The 19,260-nt window shown below is 49.7% G+C and overlaps 1 protein-coding gene and 1 long non-coding RNA gene across 4 annotated transcripts in view; one reads left to right on the top strand and one right to left on the bottom strand.

Moving 5' to 3' along the window:
* Cpt1a (carnitine palmitoyltransferase 1A) overlaps window positions 1-17,661 on the top strand; it is a 59,779-nt gene extending 42,118 nt beyond the window's left edge. For all 3 annotated transcript variants that reach the window (XM_021151271.2, XM_021151273.2, XM_029472727.2), the window contains exons 10-19: window positions 1,154-1,349; window positions 2,987-3,175; window positions 3,838-3,943; window positions 7,825-7,941; window positions 9,097-9,261; window positions 11,112-11,246; window positions 12,784-12,936; window positions 14,274-14,387; window positions 14,596-14,688; window positions 15,673-17,661. In XM_021151271.2, coding sequence (XP_021006930.1) covers window positions 1,154-1,349; window positions 2,987-3,175; window positions 3,838-3,943; window positions 7,825-7,941; window positions 9,097-9,261; window positions 11,112-11,246; window positions 12,784-12,936; window positions 14,274-14,387; window positions 14,596-14,688; window positions 15,673-15,759 — 1,355 coding nt within the window. In that variant the 3' untranslated portion in view covers window positions 15,760-17,661. The remainder of the gene's footprint in view (window positions 1-1,153; window positions 1,350-2,986; window positions 3,176-3,837; window positions 3,944-7,824; window positions 7,942-9,096; window positions 9,262-11,111; window positions 11,247-12,783; window positions 12,937-14,273; window positions 14,388-14,595; window positions 14,689-15,672) is intronic.
* On the bottom strand, window positions 4,947-8,024 carry LOC147000209 (uncharacterized). The gene is made up of 3 exons (XR_015046217.1): window positions 7,974-8,024; window positions 6,329-6,424; window positions 4,947-5,071 (listed from the first exon to the last, which is right to left on the bottom strand). It is a non-coding gene; the product is annotated as an uncharacterized LOC147000209 (long non-coding RNA).
* Window positions 17,662-19,260: the final 1,599 nt, after the last annotated feature.

Here is a 19,260-nt window from a genome sequence, read left to right as displayed (position 1 = left end):
AGCTGTCAGAGGCCTCTCCTGCTCTGTGGGCTCTGGTTGTTTGCTTCTTCTGAGACAGGATTTCCTGAAACCCTGGCTCTTCTGAATTCCCTAGCTAGACCAAGTTAACTCACAGAGATCCACCTGCCTCTGCCTTCTCAGTGCTGAGATTAAAGGTGTGTGCCACCACAATCAGCCTTTTGCTATCAATTCTCTTTAAGATTTTTCATTGTGTTTGTGTGTAGGAAGGACACAGCCACACTATAGCAGTTATGTGCAGATGACAGTGCCGTGAGGCTGCAGATCAAACGAGGGCCACTGGCTTGCATGGCAAGGGTTACCCACAAGTCATCTCCCAGGTCCTCTTCCCCCCTTTTGGGACAGGGTCTTATGTAGCTCAGACTAGCCTCTAATTTGATATGTAAAGGCTGGCTTTGAACTCCTGATCCTTCCAAGTGGTACACCATTGTGCCTGGCTAAAACATTCCTTTTTTTTAGGATTTATTTTTGCTTTTTATTTTTTATTTTTTTTAAAGATTTATTATTACATGTAAGTACCCTGTAGCTGTCTTCAGACACACCAGAAGAGGGCGTCAGATCTCATTATGGGTGGTTGTGACCCACCATGTGGTTGCTGGGATTTGAACTCAGGACCTTCAGAAGAGCAGTCAGTGCTCTTAACCACTGAGCCATCTCTCCAGCCCTGCTTTTTATTTTTATGTAGTGTTGCCTCTTTATGTGTATGGCACTGACCATGTGAAGTGCCCACAGAAGCCAGAAGAGGGCACCAGATCCCCGGAGCTGGAGTTCCGGGAGGCTATAAACCACCTGATGTGGGTACTGGGACCCGAATTCTGCCTGTGACTTATGGGAGAGATCTCATTCAATATTACATGTGCCAACCTTGTTTCATAGATAGGAAACTGGCTTAGGTTATAGGGGCTGGTTAAGCCAAAGGGAGTGACTCAGTATGGAATCAAGGGCCACACAGTAATATTCCCAGAACTCAGGAGGTGGAGGCAGAAGAATTGGGAGTTCAAGGTCATCGTTGGCTACATAGACAGTTTAAGACCAGCCTGGGCTACATGAGACCCTCACAAAGCAAACCGGTCAGGTCAGATGAGCCCAAGGCTTTCTGACTTCTTGTCACTCCTTCGTCTCCTCACCACCTCAGACACCATCCAACACGTCAAGGACAGCAGGCACATTGTCGTGTACCACAGAGGCCGTTACTTCAAGGTCTGGCTCTACCACGATGGGAGGCTGCTGAGGCCCCGAGAGCTGGAGCAGCAGATGCAGCAGATCCTGGATGACACCTCAGAGCCGCAGCCCGGGGAAGCCAAGCTTGCCGCCCTCACTGCTGCAGACAGGTGCGTGCGTGCATGCGTGTGTGCGTGCGTGCGTGCGTGCATGCATGGCCTCTCACACCCTTCCGGTGTGTTTGAGGGCCTCAGTCCAGTGCCTCAATCCTGGGGTCCTCCATTCCTCCACCACCTATAAGCTTGGATTAAAGTCCTGTATCACCACATTCAGTTAGCTTCCTTCATTTCTTTTTGAGGTAAGTGCTCCACCACTGAGCAGCCAGGGAGACGTGTGTGTGTGTGTGTGTGTGTGTGTGTGTGTGTGTGTGTGTGTAGTGTATGTGCATGTGTGTCAATGCTGGGTATCTTCATCTGTTCCTCTCCATCTTATATTATGCAGACAAGGTCACTCCCAAAGCCTGGAGCTCACTGATTGGCTTGTCTGGCAGACCAGTGAGTTCTGGGGATAATCTTGTCTCTGCCTTCTCAGTACTAGGATAATAGGTCAGGGCCCCAGATCCTCATGCTTATGCAGAGTACTTTTCCCACACTCCCCAACACACACCAAAGGAGCATGCGTATCTTTAAGACCAGCATTGTGGGATTGGACTGTGGGAAAGAGGAACTGCCCTGTGCCCTGCTTTGAACAGAGTAAGAAGCAGGTAGAGTGAGTTGGTGGGGAGAGGATTTTGCTCTCTGGGGCCAAAAGTATACCAGCACTTCACAAAAGACCATCTTTCACAGAACCCTGAGCTGCTCTAAGCTCTAACGCTTTAATAAAGAGTTGCTCCAGGCACTCAGGAGATAACAAGGCTGTGTGTTGTTTGGAGCCTGGGACTGAGAAGGAAAACCAGAAAGCGAGGAAGGCCATAGTCTATGCTTCATCTCCTGCCTTAAGGGCTGGGGTGCACTGGAGACCTGCGGCATTTGTGGGTGTTGATACCAAAAGTTGAGAGAGGTGGGCAGTGGACGGGAGGCAGCACTGAGGGCCTGAGGCTGAGAACTGTGGGAGGGACCCAGGATCCATGGGAGGAAGCTACTTCAGGGTAGCTCTGAAGGGAGACCAAGGTGAGCATCGTGGTGGGCACAGGGAGGTCATTGTGGGAGTATCATGTGACCAGTCCTGGTCTGGGGTCAGGGTGTCGTTCCTTCCCTGCCCCAAAGTAGTTGTGGCATGATCTCTGTGCCTCAGGTTTCCTCATCTGACAAATGGGTCTGTGGTGCTGAAGACATCAGTGGACTGACTGATGCCTGAAAGGGGCTCAGGTCAGAGCCTGGCTCCAGGGCAGAGAAGGGTGCTTCTCCCTGGCTGCTGCAGAGACAGGTTGGATTTCATTCTGAGCAGTGTGTGTGTGTGTGTGTGTGTGTGTGTGTGTGCATGTGTGCACATACTTGTGTGTGTGTGTGTCTATGAATATGTTGTTCCTCGGGTACTAACTAGCTGTCCACACTGATGTTGGAGACAGGGTCCCTCAGTAGCCTGGAGCATACCCATTTAGGTGACCTGTCTGGCTAACAAGCCCTGGGGATCCTGATTTTGTCTCTCAGACCTGAGATTAGGAGCACATACCACCACACCTGGCTCCTCTACATGGGCTGTGGGGGGTGAAATTCAGGTTCTTGTGCTGACAAGCAAGCACTATTGCCTACTAAGCCATCTCCCCACCCTGAATACTGATTTTAGATGCATTTACTCCTTGCCACAGAGTGCCCTGGGCAAAGTGTCGGCAGACCTATTTTGCACGAGGAAAAAATAAGCAATCCCTGGATGCGGTAGAAAAGGCAGCATTCTTCGTGACGTTGGACGAATCGGAACAGGGATATAGAAAGGAGGACCCTGAGGCATCTATTGATAGCTACGCCAAATCTCTGCTGCATGGTAAATGTTTCGACAGGTAACTCCCGTTTTTAATCTCTGAGGTTGATGGGGGGTTGTGGGAGATGTTTCTGGGGGTGCCTGTGAGCAGCTTCCCAAATCTGACTCCCGCTGTGGGGTTGTACTAGGAAGGAATGAGCATCCAAACAGAAAGCTCTGCTTTCTTCCCTCCACACAAACTCACAGACACAGCCTAGGCCCGGTGGTTTTGAGGTCCCCTCCTTTGCTTACCCACCACCCTTCTTAACTGTGGGTTACCTGACTCCCAGCAGAACTGTGGGAGGGACCCAGGATCCACGGAGGAAGCACATAGAGCAGTCCTGGGAACCATCACTGGCCTTGTGCAGTTGCTGTGACCCTGCCCTCCTGGATCCCCTTTCTGTAGGTGTAAAGTGAGGAGGTGCCTCCCAGGCCTGGCTGGAGAGGGCACGGGCCCGGACTCCGTGTTACATCTGGACCCAGGGCTCACACACATGCTGTATTGTATCTCTGATACAAGAAGCTATGAATGACTCTGTGTTCTCTGTGCCCCTTGAGTCACCTTCCTGGGGTGTAGAAACCTGGAGAATTGTCAGGGATGGAGAGAAGCAATGGTCTCTGCAGAAAGAAGCACCCATGTAGCTTTTGGGTTCCCATGTCGATATAACCCTGGAAGCCCATGATCATGTTGTCTCCCCGTAGGTGGTTTGACAAGTCCATCACCTTTGTTGTCTTCAAAAACAGCAAAATAGGCATAAACGCAGAGCATTCCTGGGCGGACGCGCCTATCGTGGGCCATCTGTGGGAGGTGAGCCACACCATTGTTACCTGTTTGAATGTGGAAGGTGCTTTGGGAAAGAAACCCAACCCAGGCCCACTTGAACTCTGCAGTATTTGACTAATCCTGTATTGGTCACATTTCTCTCTCCCTGATGAAATACCTAGGAGAGGAAGGACAGATTTCTTTCAGTTTAGGCTTTGAGAGGGCGTAGCCCACGGTGGCAATGAAGTGTGGGGGCTGCTTGCTGACTGTTCAGTGCACCAAGGAGCAGAGACCAGACAGGAAGCAGGGCCCTGGCTGTAAACCCCAAAGCCTGCTCCCAGTAGCTCACTCCTCCGAGAGAGTCCATAACATCAAAGATAGCACCACCAAGGACTGGAGAGATGGCTCAGAGGTTAAGAAGGCCCTGAGTTCAAATCTCAGCAACCACGTGGTGGCTTATAACCATCTGTAATGAGATCTGATGCCCTCTTCAGGGAGTCTGAAGACAGCTACAGTGTACTTACATATAATAAATAAATAAATCTTTGTGCCAGTACAAGTAAAGCCGGGGAGAGAAGAAAAAGTGTTGAAAATATAAAGCACTGACTGCTCTTCCAGAGGTCCTGAGTTCAATTCCCAGCAACCACGTGGTGGCTCCCAACCATCTGTAATGGGATCTGATGCCCTCTTCTGGAGTGTCTGAAGACAGGGACAGTGTACTCATCTAAAATAAATCAAAAAAAAAAAAAAAAAAAAGATAGCACCACTACCTGGGGACCAAGTGTTAAAACACCTGTGCCTGTAACCTGGGCAGTGGTGGCTCACACCTTTAATCCCAGCACTCTCTGAGTCAGAGGCCAGCCTGGTTTACGGAGTGAGTTCCAAGACAGCCAGGACAACACAGAGACACCCTGTCTTGAAAACCAAAAATAAATGAACAGAAAAAGAGCCGGTAGGGGCTACTTACGTTCAAACCATAGCACCATGTTTTTCATTGGTGTTGGTCCCACACAGGAGGTGAGAGACATTTGAGTCTTGTTTCCTGTAAGTTCTGTTCTTGAGTACTGGCATATGTGGTATTTATGCAGCTGAAGTCACACAGTGGCTCTCAGCTCACAGAGCTTCGCTAGTTCTGACATGATTAGTTTACTGCCAGATTTCCTGGTGTCTCACCTTAGTTTGACGGCAAACAGAAAAAAAAAAACACATTAAAATCTGTGTGAGTGAGTGTGTGTGTGAGAGTGTGTGTGTGTATGTGTGTGTGGTGTGTGTGTGAGAGAGAGAGAGTGTGAGAGTGAGTATGAGTGTATGTGAGTGTGTGTGTGTAAGTGACTGTGAGTGTGTGAGAGTGAGTATGAGTGTGTGTGTGTGTGTGTGTGTGTGTGTGTGTGGTGCTAGGGATGGAACCCAGGGCCTGCCTCACACTTGCCTGGCAGCTGCTCCACACCAAGGCTGTATAACCTTAGCCTTTATTTTGGAGACAAGGTATCACTAGATAGAAACATGCTAGACTTGAACTCACTGTATTGCCCAGACTAACCTCAGACCTGGAATTCTCCTGCCTCAGCGTGTTGAGTATCAGACATTACAGGTATGTACCACCAGGCCTGGGTTAGCATCTTGGCTTATAAAATGGCAGTGTCCTGGAGCCAGAGAGATGCTAGTAGGGTAAAGTCTGATGATCTGAGTTCAACCCCTGACACCCATGGACGGTAGAAGGGCAGCACCCCATGTGCACCCTCACACACCCCAATAGTTAAATAAAAAAAAAGTAAGGCAATGCATCTAACTGAAAATATTTCAGTTACTAAAATGACCAGGTCACTTGAAGACCACCAAATCTCTGTCCCCCTTTCTCCTAACCCAGCTTTCAAAAACACAGAGTTGGGTGTGGTGACACATGATTGTCACCCTAGTACAGGAGACTGAGGCAGGAGGATCAGGAACTTGAGGCCAGCTTGGACTATAAAACGAAGCCATTTCAAAAGAGAGAGAGGCAAAGCAAAAGAAAGGGAGAGCATGGTCAGAACCAGACTGCAGATCTGGTGTCTTTGTAGACTTCTCAGTCAAATAGCTGTATTTCAGAAATCTGAAATCTATTAAATATTGACGTAACTCTCAACGAAGTTGAAAATTTTCGTAAGATTTTGGACTTCAGGCTAGGGATGCTCTCTCCCTCTCTTCCTTCCTCTCTCCAGGGTCTCACCGTTTAGCCCAAGCCAAATGGCACTGCTCTTGCCTCAGCCTCGGGAGTGCTGCTGGTTTCAGGTTGCCCTGCCACCCCCAGCTAAGACTTTGCATCTTGGTTTCTCCTTGCAGCGCTGTGCCAGCGATTTCTTTTCCTGTGGTGCAGAGTCAACTGCAGGGTGCAGATTGTGTCTGCTTGTTTGTACACATGCTCTGGCCTCCCTCCCTCCCTCGATCACTTACCCTCTCATCCCTTGGGTGCTCGGACCTCTGCTTGGGGTCTTGGCAGAGTCCCAGCTGCTCGGCTTCAGCCAGGGAAGAGTTCCTACACGAGACAGCCTGGGAAAGGAAGAACCAGGCAGTCTGGATCTAAGACACCAGTGTGTTCCGCTGAGACACCGATTCCAATGGCAAAGTGCAAGGGCTCGTGTCCCTGCCAGCCCCTGAACTGATGCCAGCAGCAGCCCCAGTCCAGACGCACAGATACCTCACCTCCACTAGCTCCTAGACCCTGCGGCTCACTTCTCTGGGAAGCTCTGCAAAGCCCACAGTATGGGCCCATGAGAATATCCCGGGGACTTTTCAGATAACACATGCACAGCTGCCGTTGGGTAATGAGGGTCTCTGAGGCCCAGGCAACTTGCAGCATACACAGCACCGTTCTCAAGGGCAGACATAGAGGGCACATAGTGGCACGTGCCTATAATTCCAGCACTCCAGAGGCTGAGATGGGAGGATTACTGAAAAGCCTGAGAACCATCAGGTCCACATAATAAAAAACAAAACCAAACAAAAGGTTGAAAAGAGATGAAGAAGAAATATCAGCAAGATATCCACAAGGTCTGGCTGCTGTTAAGGTTTCTTGTGTCTACATGTGCACATGAGTGTGGTACATGCAGCAACCAAAGGGGGGTGGGTAGATCCCTTGGAGCTGGGGTTAAAGGCAGTTGTGAGCTGGAACCCAAACCCCAAACTTCTGCTAGAGCAGCAGGCACTTTTAACAGAGGAGTCGGCTCTCCAGCTGACATTTTAAAGTAGCTGATCAAGATAAGGCTAAGGAGAAGGCCAAGATCAAGATAAGGCTAAGGCCAAGGCCACAAGTAGAATCAGTATTCAGTTTCCTGTCTGCCTGATGGAATGAGGACGACTCTTGAATGGAGTCTAGGTTCCCAGGATAGTGCTGGGCACCCGGCTCTCATCTTGGAGGGGCAGTGCGCCAGTAACAATGGGCTGATTCTGAGACGTGAAACCAGGTGGGGACAACTTCGTAGTAGCATCCTGTGTGCTGTGGGTCCAGCATCCTGAGAACTGATGATCCTCCCATCAGCCCTGATTCAAGGTTTCCCTGCTTACCTTCTCTTGACAGATTCGTCTCCTAGAGCAGCTCTGGCTCAGGGGGACGCCTATGCTTCTCTCTTATTACAAAGGGCGCAGAAGGCTGTGGCAGGTGGGCTCCAGAGACGCAGAGGTTCAGAGCCACGGTGTTACCCTCCCTGGTTTCTAGAAACCACCCATTAGTTAGCTTTCTGGGGCCTTCCTGCTCTTTGCCCTCTGGTGTGTGTGTGTGTCTGTGTGTCTGTGTGTCTGTGTGTGACTGGGGAAGGTGCTTGGTGTGTGGAGACTCACCCTTACTCCCAGGATTGGTTCCAGGAGTGTGGAGTGCTCTGCCCTGAGCACAGTAGGAAGGAAACACTGTGTTTACTCACGGCTTCTACTCCGTCTCTGCTTCTTTGTCTCAGTATGTCATGGCCACCGACGTCTTCCAGCTGGGCTACTCAGAGGATGGACACTGTAAAGGAGACAAGAACCCCAACATCCCCAAACCCACCAGGCTACAGTGGGACATTCCAGGAGAAGTAAGTCTGGTGACCCAGAGACCATCACTCACCTGGGTGGCAATCTTGTTCTGGTGTTAGGCATGCTCTCTACCAAACAGAAAACTGTTTGCCCAGAGTTGGGGAAGGGGCCTGGGATGCTGAGAGAAATGGAACTTCCGTTCTCGGTTGAGATTCCGACTGAAAAGTAGCTGGGCTTCTGTAAATTCCCTGTAAACAGGGATAAAATCTTAAATCATAGTCAGGCAATAGTGGTACACTCCTGTAATCCCAGCACTCGGGAGGCAGTAGCAGATCTTTTTGAGTTCCAGGCCAGCCTGATCTACAAAGCTAGTTCCAGGACAATAAGGGCTACAGAAAAACCTAGTCTTAGAGATTTTGGGGCTGTGTAAAGATGGCCCATTTCTGTCATCCCAGCCCCTGTGGCTGAGGCCAGAGAACTCTGTGACTGTGTCTCAACAACCAACAACAGATTCTGAGATTCAGTCCACTCAGGAGCCCTGAGAAGGGATGTTAGGGTTGGAACCATAACTCCAGCCTGTCTGATCCAAGTGTGAGTTTCTGGGGCCTGAGAAGTACTTTTTCGTGTGTCCAGCACTCTGAGGACCCAGGACAGTGTATGATCCATAGAGGAACAATACTTCTGTGGAGGCCTGACCTTGGGGCCGGGCTCACTGGCTCTCTTCAACACACCTGTAATAGTGCCATGCTGGGTTCGTGGCAGAATTTTGAGGAAGATGCAGGTATTTCCTGGAAACCCACAGTCTGCCCCCTCAGCATCATCACCCCAGTGGTCTGTCAGGCATCCTGGCACATCCCAGGTTTACACAGCATCGCCTGGATGGGATTGGGTGTGTTGTGTCACGTGACTAGTGCCCAGAGTCAGATGTCAGTGACATTGCTATAAACACCATGGCCTCTGCCTCTCATCCAGCTCCTTTCTGGCCCCTGGCCACCATGGATCCCTGTGTTTGTCCTTTAAAAAACAATATTCTTTTATTTGTGCTTCTAGAATTGAGCACATGTAAAAAATGTGTCTTGATTATATCCATGGCTTCCTCCTCGAGCCAACTCCCCTAAGGCCCTAGAGACTGAAGTGCAGACTTCCAGATTGTTCCGCCCTGCTTCCTTCTGCTGTGCTTCCCCACTAAGCAGAGCTGCCTTCTTCCTCTGCAGTGCCAGGAGGTCATAGAGACATCCCTAAGCAGTGCCAGTTTTTTGGCAAATGATGTGGACCTGCATTCCTTCCCATTTGACACCTTTGGCAAAGGCTTGATCAAGAAGTGCCGGACAAGTCCCGATGCCTTCATCCAGCTGGCACTGCAGCTCGCACATTACAAGGTAAGAAGGGATCTGCGCTCACTGTGGGCACTCTGGAGCCCCACACAGACATCTGGGCTGTTTCCCTAGTGGGCAGAGGCTATAAAACCCAGCATGGAGGGCAGCTGACACCAAACACCAGCCCTGGGGCTCCCTGAGGTACCAAGGTATGAAATGTTACACTGCAGAGCAGATCACCCTTGGTTTTGTGACATCCCTCTCAGGCAGAAGCTCCTATCACAGATGAGAGCTTGGGACATAAGCAAATGAACAGTGTAACTGGGACTGGAGAGATGGCCTGGCAGTTCAGACTACGTGCTGCCTCTGCAGAGGACCCCATTCGGCTCTTGGCACCTTCACGTAGCAGCTCACAGCCACCTGTAACTGCAGTTCCATGGGATCTGGTGCCACTCTTCTGCCTTCTGTGAACTGCACGTGGTTATACATATGCACAAAGGCAAACACACACATAAAATGTTAAGATATAAATCTTGTAAAACAACCCCATAATAAGCTCTGACTCTTACAATATTGTCAAGAAATACTTAGGACAAATTGCTTAATGTGTCTGACTTTTGACATGCCTTTCCTTAAAGCAGAAGCTATGAGCTCCTCATTGCTCTAGGCTGAGTCAGATTTCTGTATCCACCCAGGACTGTGTGCCATTTCTATCGTTTCCCTGAGCAGTACTAAAGGGTGGCAGAAGCAGTCTGTACCTGTGTGAGGATGTGGAAGGAACTTTAGTTCTCGGTAGAGGTCAGCCTACCCCAGACAGAAGCATTCAGTTGCTGGCAATGCAGAAGTCATTGTGGCACCAGATCTAGAAGTGCACAGTGGGAGGGTGGACATGCCAGGGGCTCCGCTTCAGGTGCCACCAGCTGTGTCCACCACCCCTGCCTCACCAGGAGCTCTTCCTGCCCCACCCCTACCCTGTTTCTCTTCTTGTCCTCTCTGGCACAACTCCCAAGGCCTCTGTAATCGATTACTTCTAACCCCAGCTTCCTCGTCTCTCTCCCTAGCCACGCCCCCTGACCACTCCCCTGCTGTTCCTTTTCCCCAGCCCTAGCCACACTCTCCTCCAGCCAGGAGCCTCTCATCTCTTCCTGAAGCTCATCGCCAGCTTCTACTCTGCTTCCAGAAAGGCAGCCTTACCTGCAGACGCCTTTGCTTCAAGCTAAGGAGTGCTGGCTGCAGTAGCCTTCCACCTGTGGTACCTCCCATCCTGCCTTCCACGGGTGGCCCTTCTGTCCTGTCCAGACAATAGGCTGTTCCCGTGGGGACTCCTGTCTGCTTCTGCTCACTCCTCCTGGCTACTGTCTTGTCCATGGCCATACTAACTGGACTCCCCCTCATTCCCTAGTCCTGCCCTTTTGCCTGTCCCTCCCCTGTGTCTCTCAGACCTCAGACCCTGCTGTGTGCCTTGTCCTTTCTCCTAAAAATTCACATCAGCTGGAGGGCTTTCTGGAGGACATTATGGCCTTAGTCATGTCTTGGACCAGAAATCATGCAAAGACAAACTCCAGGAGGCTGGAGAGATGGCTCAGCAGTTAAGAGCACCGTCTGCACTTCCAGAGGATTTGAGTTCAATTTCTAGCACTCACATTGCAGCTCACAGTCATCTGTAACTCCAGTCCTCAGGGATCCCGTGCCCTCTTCTGGCCTCTGGACACCAGGCTTGTCCTTGTTGGGCAGATATATGTGCAGGCAACACACACATACACACACACACACACACACACACACTAGGGGAAGCAGACTGCCACCTCCTCTCAGATCCATTCCAGGTCCCTTCTCCCTTAGACTTAGATGGCCACTCCCACCTGTTAGCCTGTTATCCCATTAGCCCTAAGCTAGTTTTCCTTCCTTCCCAGGACATGGGCAAGTTCTGCCTCACGTATGAGGCTTCCATGACTCGGCTCTTCCGAGAGGGGAGGACAGAGACTGTACGCTCCTGCACTACGGAATCCTGCAACTTTGTGCTGGCCATGATGGACCCCACGACAACGGTAAGACCATGGTGGCAGAACATGGCACGGTGCATGGTTTCCTGGAAGACACTAGAACAGTGGTTCTCAACCTGTGGGTCGTGACCCCATTGGGGTCACATATCAGATATCCTACACATCAGATCCTTACACTGAAATTCATAAAGTAGCAAACTTACAGTTATGAAGTAGCAATGAAGTAATTGTATTCATTATGAGGAACCATGTTACACAACATGAGGAACTGTGTTAAAGGGAGACAGCAGGAGAAGGTTGAAAGTCACTGCCCTGGAAGCTGACCATGAAGCTCCATAGCCCCTCCAGCTCTAGCCTTCCTCCCTCTACCCTCCTCCCCCTGCTCCTCCACCCCTACCCTACTTCTGCATCCCATCCCCCAGCTCCTTATGCAAAGGAACAGAAAGCATTTAAGAGGACACACACAGTATTGTTCTCTGAGCTTTGGGAATGAGATTATATGTATGGAGAACCTTCACATGCGACTGGACATGGCACAGACACAGGAAGCCGGACGCCCATCCCTGGGGTCAGAGCCTGTTACACCAATCTACCAGATACTACAGAGTACTACAGCGTGCTCTGCCTCTTAGGAGCCCTGCAGTGGCCTTGGGAAAATGAACTCGGATGAATCCAATGCATTGCTGGACCCAGCTGGCACATGGCCACATTCAGAGCTATGCCTAGGTTCCCCAAGCCCTGAGACAGGCACTTACCACCAACAGACAACAGACTGCATTTTTTTTTTTTTTTACTCTAGAGAGAGAAAAAAAAAAAAAAAGCAAGCGCTACTTCTGTCACTAGAACTTCCAGGAGGCTCCTATGAGGCTGGGTCTGTCATAGGAAGGCCAGTGCCTTGACATACCTCCATGTCTCAGGTGGTGGTGTAATGTCCAGAAGATTCCAAAGCAGCCTGTATGTCTGTGTTTGTGTGAACACGTGTGTATGTATGTACTTGTATTATGTTGTATATGTGTATACATATGTGTAGTGAGGCCAGAAATGTGTGGTTGTCTTCCTCTGTTACTCTCCACCCTGTACTTTGAGCCAGGGTCTCTCCCCGAATATAGAGCTGCTACTTAGACTAGACTGGCTGCTCAGCAAGCCCTGAGAAGCCTGATGGTTTGGTGCAGCAAGCACAGGTCTTCAGTCCCCTGAAGCCTCCCCCTTGGGTCATAAGGAAGCCCTCACATTTTAGCAGAGTAGCCTAGGAGGGTTAGCATTCATCCCTGTGACAAAATAAACTTAGGGTCAGAGCTGGAATAGAGCTCCAGGTTTGGCCAGAACTCTTAACAGCTTGAGTGGTCCACATTTGGCTCTCTGTGTACATAGCACACACGCCGTCACAGGGTGCCTCTCCATCAACCTGCCCACTGCCCAGCAGCCCTTCTGAGGCAAGAATCTGGAAAGGGATCGTGGGCTGGTGGGGCTCCATCAAGTATCTTGGTCACAGCACCCTGCCTTTTACAGACCACTGAAGAGAAAGTGGCCCGGCGCACAACCTGAACCATGCAAAGCATGTCCTTCTCCTGTTGACCCTTAGGCAGAGCAGAGGCTCAAGCTGTTCAAGATAGCTTGTGAGAAACACCAGCATCTGTACCGCCTCGCCATGACGGGCGCTGGCATCGACCGCCACCTCTTCTGCCTCTATGTGGTGTCCAAGTATCTGGCAGTCGACTCACCTTTCCTGAAGGAGGTAAGTGCTTGGATTGTGTGTGTCCAGCCTGGCTTTTCTGTGTTGAGACAAGATCTCACTCTGTAGCCTAGACTAGCCTTAAATAGCAATCCTCCTGCTTCAGCCTCCTGAATGCTGGGACTACAGGCGTGCATCAGCATACTGGCTTTTAACAGTGGCTGCATAGAATGAGCTAGAAAAGCCCTTGAGAACCTAGAGGTGGGTTTGTAGAGGCTACCTTAGACCCCACGGGCTGTCCTCTGCCTTCCCTGTGAGAGGTGGTTTGGTCAAGGGGAGGGGCTCACATACTTTAACCTTGGTGTGGCCCTGAGGGGCTTGGAGAAATAGTCTCTGACCACGCAGTCTTTCCTTGCCTCCCTCTTAGGGGGTCCTCAGACAGAGACGAGGTACTCTACATTGCTTTTTGCTGCTGTAGAAAGCACTCTGACCACTTGCCGCTTGGAAGTCAGGGCAGGAACTTAAGCCGGAACAGAGTCAGAAGCCATGGAGGAAGGCTTCTTGCCGGCCTGTGCACGGGCTCACATTTGGTTAACTTCCTTTACAAATATAATTTTACGTGTGTGCTTTGCCTTCATGTGTAGGTGTGTGTATGGTATGTGTGCGGTGACTAGAGGGATGTCTAGGAACTAGAGTTACAGGTCCATGATGTGGGTGCTAGCAATCAAAGCTGGGTGCTCTGCAAGAGCAACAAGTGCTCTTAGCCACTGAGCCCTCTCTCTAGTCCTCTCCAGCTAGATGGACACCTGTCCAGGGACAGAACCCACTACCCTGAGCTGGACCTTCCTGCAGCAAGACAATTTCCCACGCACATGGCTGTCTTAATGAGTGTTTTGGGCGGAAAGTGTTTATTCAGCTTACATATCCATATCATAGTCCATTACTGAAGGAAGTTGGGATAGAAACCCAAGCAGAGGTGGACCTGTGAGGTGGGACCTGGCACATAGGCCATGGAGGGGTGCTGCTTGCTGGCTTGCTTCCCCTGGCTCACTCAGCCTTTCCTATAGAACTCAGCATCACCAGCCCATGGATGATCCCATCCAGAATGGGCTGGGCCTCCCTACATTGATGGATAATTGAGAAAATGCCTTACATCTGGATCTCACTGAGGCAATTCCTCAACTGAAGTTCCTTCCTCTGTGATGACTCCAGCTGTGTCAACCTGACACATAAAACAAGCCAGGACAGTGTCCACAAACCAGTGTGATGGCAGATAGTTACTCAGTTGAGAATGTCTGTGGTTCCCCCCAGGTGATTGTCAGCAGTGTCAGGTTGACAGTCGGTGCTCACTAGGAGAACCGAGTGGGGAAGTCATGTGGACATTTTTTGCTTTGTCGCAGGTACTGTCTGAGCCATGGAGGTTGTCCACGAGCCAGACTCCTCAGCAGCAGGTGGACCTGTTTGACTTTGAGAAACACCCTGACTATGTGTCCTGTGGCGGGGGCTTTGGGCCGGTAAGTGCAGCCAGGCCCACCCACTAACTTCAAGCCCATCCCATTGTCCCCAGGCTGGCCTCAAACTCACTCACTGAAAAGTCCAGGCTGGCCATCACCATCCTCCTGCCTCAGCCTCTTCAGTGCCCAGACTTACATTGAGAACAGGAAGTCGCCATCCACATTATCTCATTTCCTAGTGATAAAACTGCCCTTTCTCTCTCTGCAGGTTGCTGATGATGGCTATGGTGTTTCCTACATTATTGTGGGAGAGAATTTCATCCACTTCCATATTTCTTCCAAGTTTTCCAGCCCCGAGACAGTGAGTATATTGAGCACTACTTTTTCTAGACATGTGGTAAATTTCTTTTTGGAGGGAGCACATCTTTAACCAAAACATTCATTTCAGGTGTCATCCTTTTTTTAGCTTAGTTTCACATCGATGAATTTCACTCATTTGAAAGACATATATTTATTTCATTTACCTGCCTTTGATGGTAGCAGTGGTCTTAAATCTCAATGTGTCTGTGTTTCTGTCATTCTTTCTACCCTAAACAACTCCGTGAGCAAGTTCTGGCCTTACGTAGGGAGTAAGTCTCTGAGGGAGCCTCTTGGGAACCTCTTTGATGGTGGCCCTCAGCAGTATCAGCCTAGCCAGTGCTACAAAATCTTCCAGGCTGCCCACTCCCACCCACAGACCCGGAGTCCTCAGGAAGCCAGGCATGAGGTACACACCTCTAACCCTAGCATTACTTAGGAAGCTGAGGCAGGAACTGAGAGTTCAGGATAGCCTGGGGTGTAGCACAGAGTGACCCATCCATGCACATAGCAAGCCACCCTTGGCTGTCCCCCACTGAGTGCTCAGGGTACTTTTATTGCTCCTTCACTAATTCCCTCAGAGCTTGGAGAATGGGAAGACATTCCCATGTAGAAAACCTGGGTTAGGTTTGCCTAACCCAGGGACAGATGATAATGGGCGGTTCCAAAAGTGAGACTTGCTGCATGCCAGAGCTTTTCCTTCTCTGTGTCTCTCTGTGTTTCTCTGTGTCTCTCTGCGTCTCTGTCTCTGTCTCTCTCTGTGTGTGTGTGTGTGTGTGTGTGTGTGTGTGTGTGTGTGCTTGCACAAGCACTTTGTCCACTGAGCCATCTCCCCAGCTCCTCTCATTTGGCTCTTGAAGACAAGAGTCTTGCTATATAGCCCAGGCTGGGTTTGAACTTGCTGCAGTTGATGCTCCTGCCTCAGTTTTGCAGGCGCTGGGATTTATTTGCCCGGCTGCTGATGTGCTGTTCGGCTTCTTTCTTTTAGGACTCACACCGCTTTGGGAAGCACTTGAGACAAGCCATGGTGGACATTATCTCCTTGTTTGGCCTCACCGTCAATTCCAAAAAGTAACTGTCGGAGCCGCACGGAAGGAAAACGGACTCTCGTGATACAAACCAAATGAATAGGTGTTGCTCCTGACCATAGGACAGGCAGAAAATTGTTCTTATAAAACTCAGTTTTCCTTCCAGAAGGTTTACCGTCAGTCTCCCTAGAACAACCGTAGGCTCCACCGTGTGACTTGTGACCCTACTACATCCAGAGATGCCTTGGCTCCAGGAATATTGGGCACAGTCCCCCGAAGTCTTTTGAATCGGCTCCTAATGGATAAAGGGATTTAAATGCTGGTGAATCCCTGGATTTTGGGGGTTGTATCAACATGTGTTGGAGGTGACAGACTTCCTCAGTGGTGACCCTGTGGATACTTGGGACTTGAGGGTCCTGACTTCACCCAGGCAGTTCGAGCATCACCTTGTGGAAAGAGAAAGTGGCTTCAGAGCCAGTGGAGGTAACAGCTCTAGCTAACACACCTGTAACACACTAATGGAATGGTTAGGCCTGGGGATTAAGGTTCTGCTATGAATGACAGCCACCATCGCTTTGGGAGTCCACATTTGACTCCACATTTCCTGGAAGCAGAATACCACCTCCTCAGTGCCACCTTCAAAACCCAGTGCCTTAACGATGGGAGCCCATTGACAAGTGGGGCCATAGAGAAGACTTAGCATGTGAAGCCTTTGGGTGGATATGTGAGGATGCTGCTTCCCTCATAAATTCCTGCATAGGGATGTCCCTAAGGAAGCACTTCCCCCAACCCTACAAGATGAGGTCCCTGGTGAAGGGAGCGATGCAGAATCTCATGGCCACCAGTTCCATTAAGCGACAAAATAATAGATGTGTCCACAGAGGGAGGTGAGGGGCTTGGTAGTCAAAGGCTACCAAGTTGGACACCAGCTGGAGAGTGTGGCAGCCATTGGCACGGAGAGTGAGACCCTGGTCACTGAATCAGGCATACTGACACAGGCAGCCAAAACCTTGTCATGGCAGCCAGGAGATAGAGATCCTGGCAGATACACCAACGGGCTCATCTTCTAATCCCACCCAGTCAGATTCCAACCAGAGCAAATTCGATAGAAGGCTAGGTCATTTTGGCGACAGACTTGGGGGTCTCAAGTAATGGGTGCTTTGTACCCAAATGCCTTTCTTGACAGCATCCGATGGACTGTAAAGCAATTCTAAAGCAACTCCATTTGGTATTCAATGTAAACATAACATAATGGAGTTGCCTCCCCTACCTGTTACCATCCTGTCCTGACAAGTTTAGCTATTCGTGTTTTAAATCATGTATTTATTTTCTAGTGCCCCTTTGGCCTTGCTTGATTCCTGCTCCTGTGCTAGCAGTAGCACATAAGTGAGGGGTGGGGTGACCAGAAGTACAGAAAGGTGCTGGCTGAACAGCTCATGCGTGTTTTATAAGTATCCATGAATACAAAAAAAAAAAAAAAAAAAGAATCACACCTACAAGGGCCAAAGTTTTTTTTCCTACTAAAACAAAAAAACAAAAGGCAACATAAATACATAGCAGAGACAACTGTAAGTCAGAGCCGCCTGACCTCACTGTTAGGACTACTCGCTAACCTCTGTTACTCGGAGTATTCCTGCTAGTGCCCAAGTGTGACATTCCTCTCTCAGGTCTCCAGTGTCCTTGCTGCTCCTGAGCAGTTACCAATGCAATTTTGTACTCCTTACAAGGCAGAAGAGTGGGCTTTCACTGTAAGTGTTCAAAGGAGGAGGTAAGACTACTATGTATTTAATGTGGAACAAAACAGTCTTACTGCAGCCAAGGTTCAAATTTGGTATTCTAATCTGTCCATTGCATGTAAATACCATATGCTGTTTGGATATAAATCTTAGAAATGCATGTGTGAACGAATATAGCTGACCATTAATAAAACATTAATCCCGCTTACTACAGCATCTGTCCCTGTGTCCTTTGTCATACTAATCAGGGTTATACTATCAGGTACTGGCTGTGAGCCTGTAGTGTGGGAGGCACCACTGTCATGTACTTGACCAAGGAGCAGCACACAGTGGAGTTTGCCCACTGCCACATCTATCCTCCATCCCTGTGTGGGTGCCTGGCAGCACAGAGGTACTATAGTGCATGTTAGTGAATGCTAACACTTCCTTTTTAGGAACGTGTAACGTGTGCGCCTGTGTGGCATGTGCACATTGGCATACGGCTGCAGGTACATGCAGAGGCCAGAGGAGTCGTCCGGCATTCTTCACCCCCTTTCTTTGAGACAGGGTCTGTATCTGAACCTGAAGCTTATATTTTTTGGCAATGCCAGTGGCCAGGAAGCCCCAGCAGTGCTGACTCTGTCCCACTTCAGTGATGGGTTTTAGGCATGTATACAAGCACACCTACCATGTTAAGGGGTGCTGGTATCTGAACTCTGGCCCTCATGTCATCTGTGTCTTAACTGCTGAGCCATCTCTCCAGACCAGCACTGAGTTTCTTCATCAGGCTCTTCCAAGCATCTGCTCTAGGCACGGAGAATAAAGACCTAACTCCCTGCCTCTAGTTCTGGATGTTAGCTCCAGTTTCAAGACAGCCAACTGAAGGAAGGATCTTAAGTATTGCAACTCGAGTGAGGTCTGGGCATGATGGCATGGACCTCGAATCCCAGGACTAGGAAGGTGAAGGTAGGAAGATCATGAGTATGAGGCCAACCTAGGCTACATACAGAGTTCCGGACTAACCTGATCTATATAGTGAAACCCTGTCTCCTAAAATGAAACAACATGAAACTGGACATAGCAATTAAGAACACTTGTTGCTCTTCCAGAGGACCTGGGGTCAATGCCCAGCAGTCATGGTAACTTGCAACCACCTGTATGTAACTCCAGTTCACAGTATCTGACACCCTCTTCTGGCCTCCAACACAGGCATGCACATGGTGCACATACAGACAGACAAAACATCCATTCACATAAATTTTTTTTTTTTTTTTTTTGGTTTTTCAAGACAGGGTTTCTCTGTGTAGTCCTGGCTGTCCTGGAACTCACTCTGTAGACCAGGCTGGCCTCAAACTCAGAAATCCGCCTGCTTCTGCCTCCCAAGTGCTGGGATTAAAGCCATGTGCCACCACCGCCTGGCTAAAATAAACCTTTAAAAAATGTAAAAATAAACAAGAGCCAGATGTAGGAAGTGGAAGCTGGCACAAGGAAGTGCCCAGATGGGCATGGGTTAGAACTGTGACCAACAAGAATAACAAGACAGAGGCAGCTTTAGCCAACCTACTGGGGACAGCAGCAGTCGTGGAGTTCCCAGGCTTCATTCTGACCAGCTTGGTGACATACCAGTGTCTGTGTTTATCTGGTGGGTAGGTGTCTGAGACTCCTTACCATGCTTTCTTGGCAATTTTTGATTGAATGCACTAGGATTCCCAGGCTAGCCCTTAATGCAGTGTGCTTATTACAGCTGTGGAACATGTGTACACAGACCCAAGAGAGCATTGGGAGATACGAACCGTTGTGACAGGACAGTCTGGTGCACAACAGGATGTCAGC

This window comes from Mus caroli, unplaced genomic scaffold, assembly GCF_978045245.1.
Source record: "Mus caroli unplaced genomic scaffold, Mus_caroli_1 scaffold_20, whole genome shotgun sequence".
Lineage (NCBI taxonomy): Eukaryota > Metazoa > Chordata > Mammalia > Rodentia > Muridae > Mus > Mus caroli.
The sequence above is the reverse complement of the archived record's forward strand: the minus strand, read 5'-3'. Positions and strand labels throughout refer to the sequence as shown.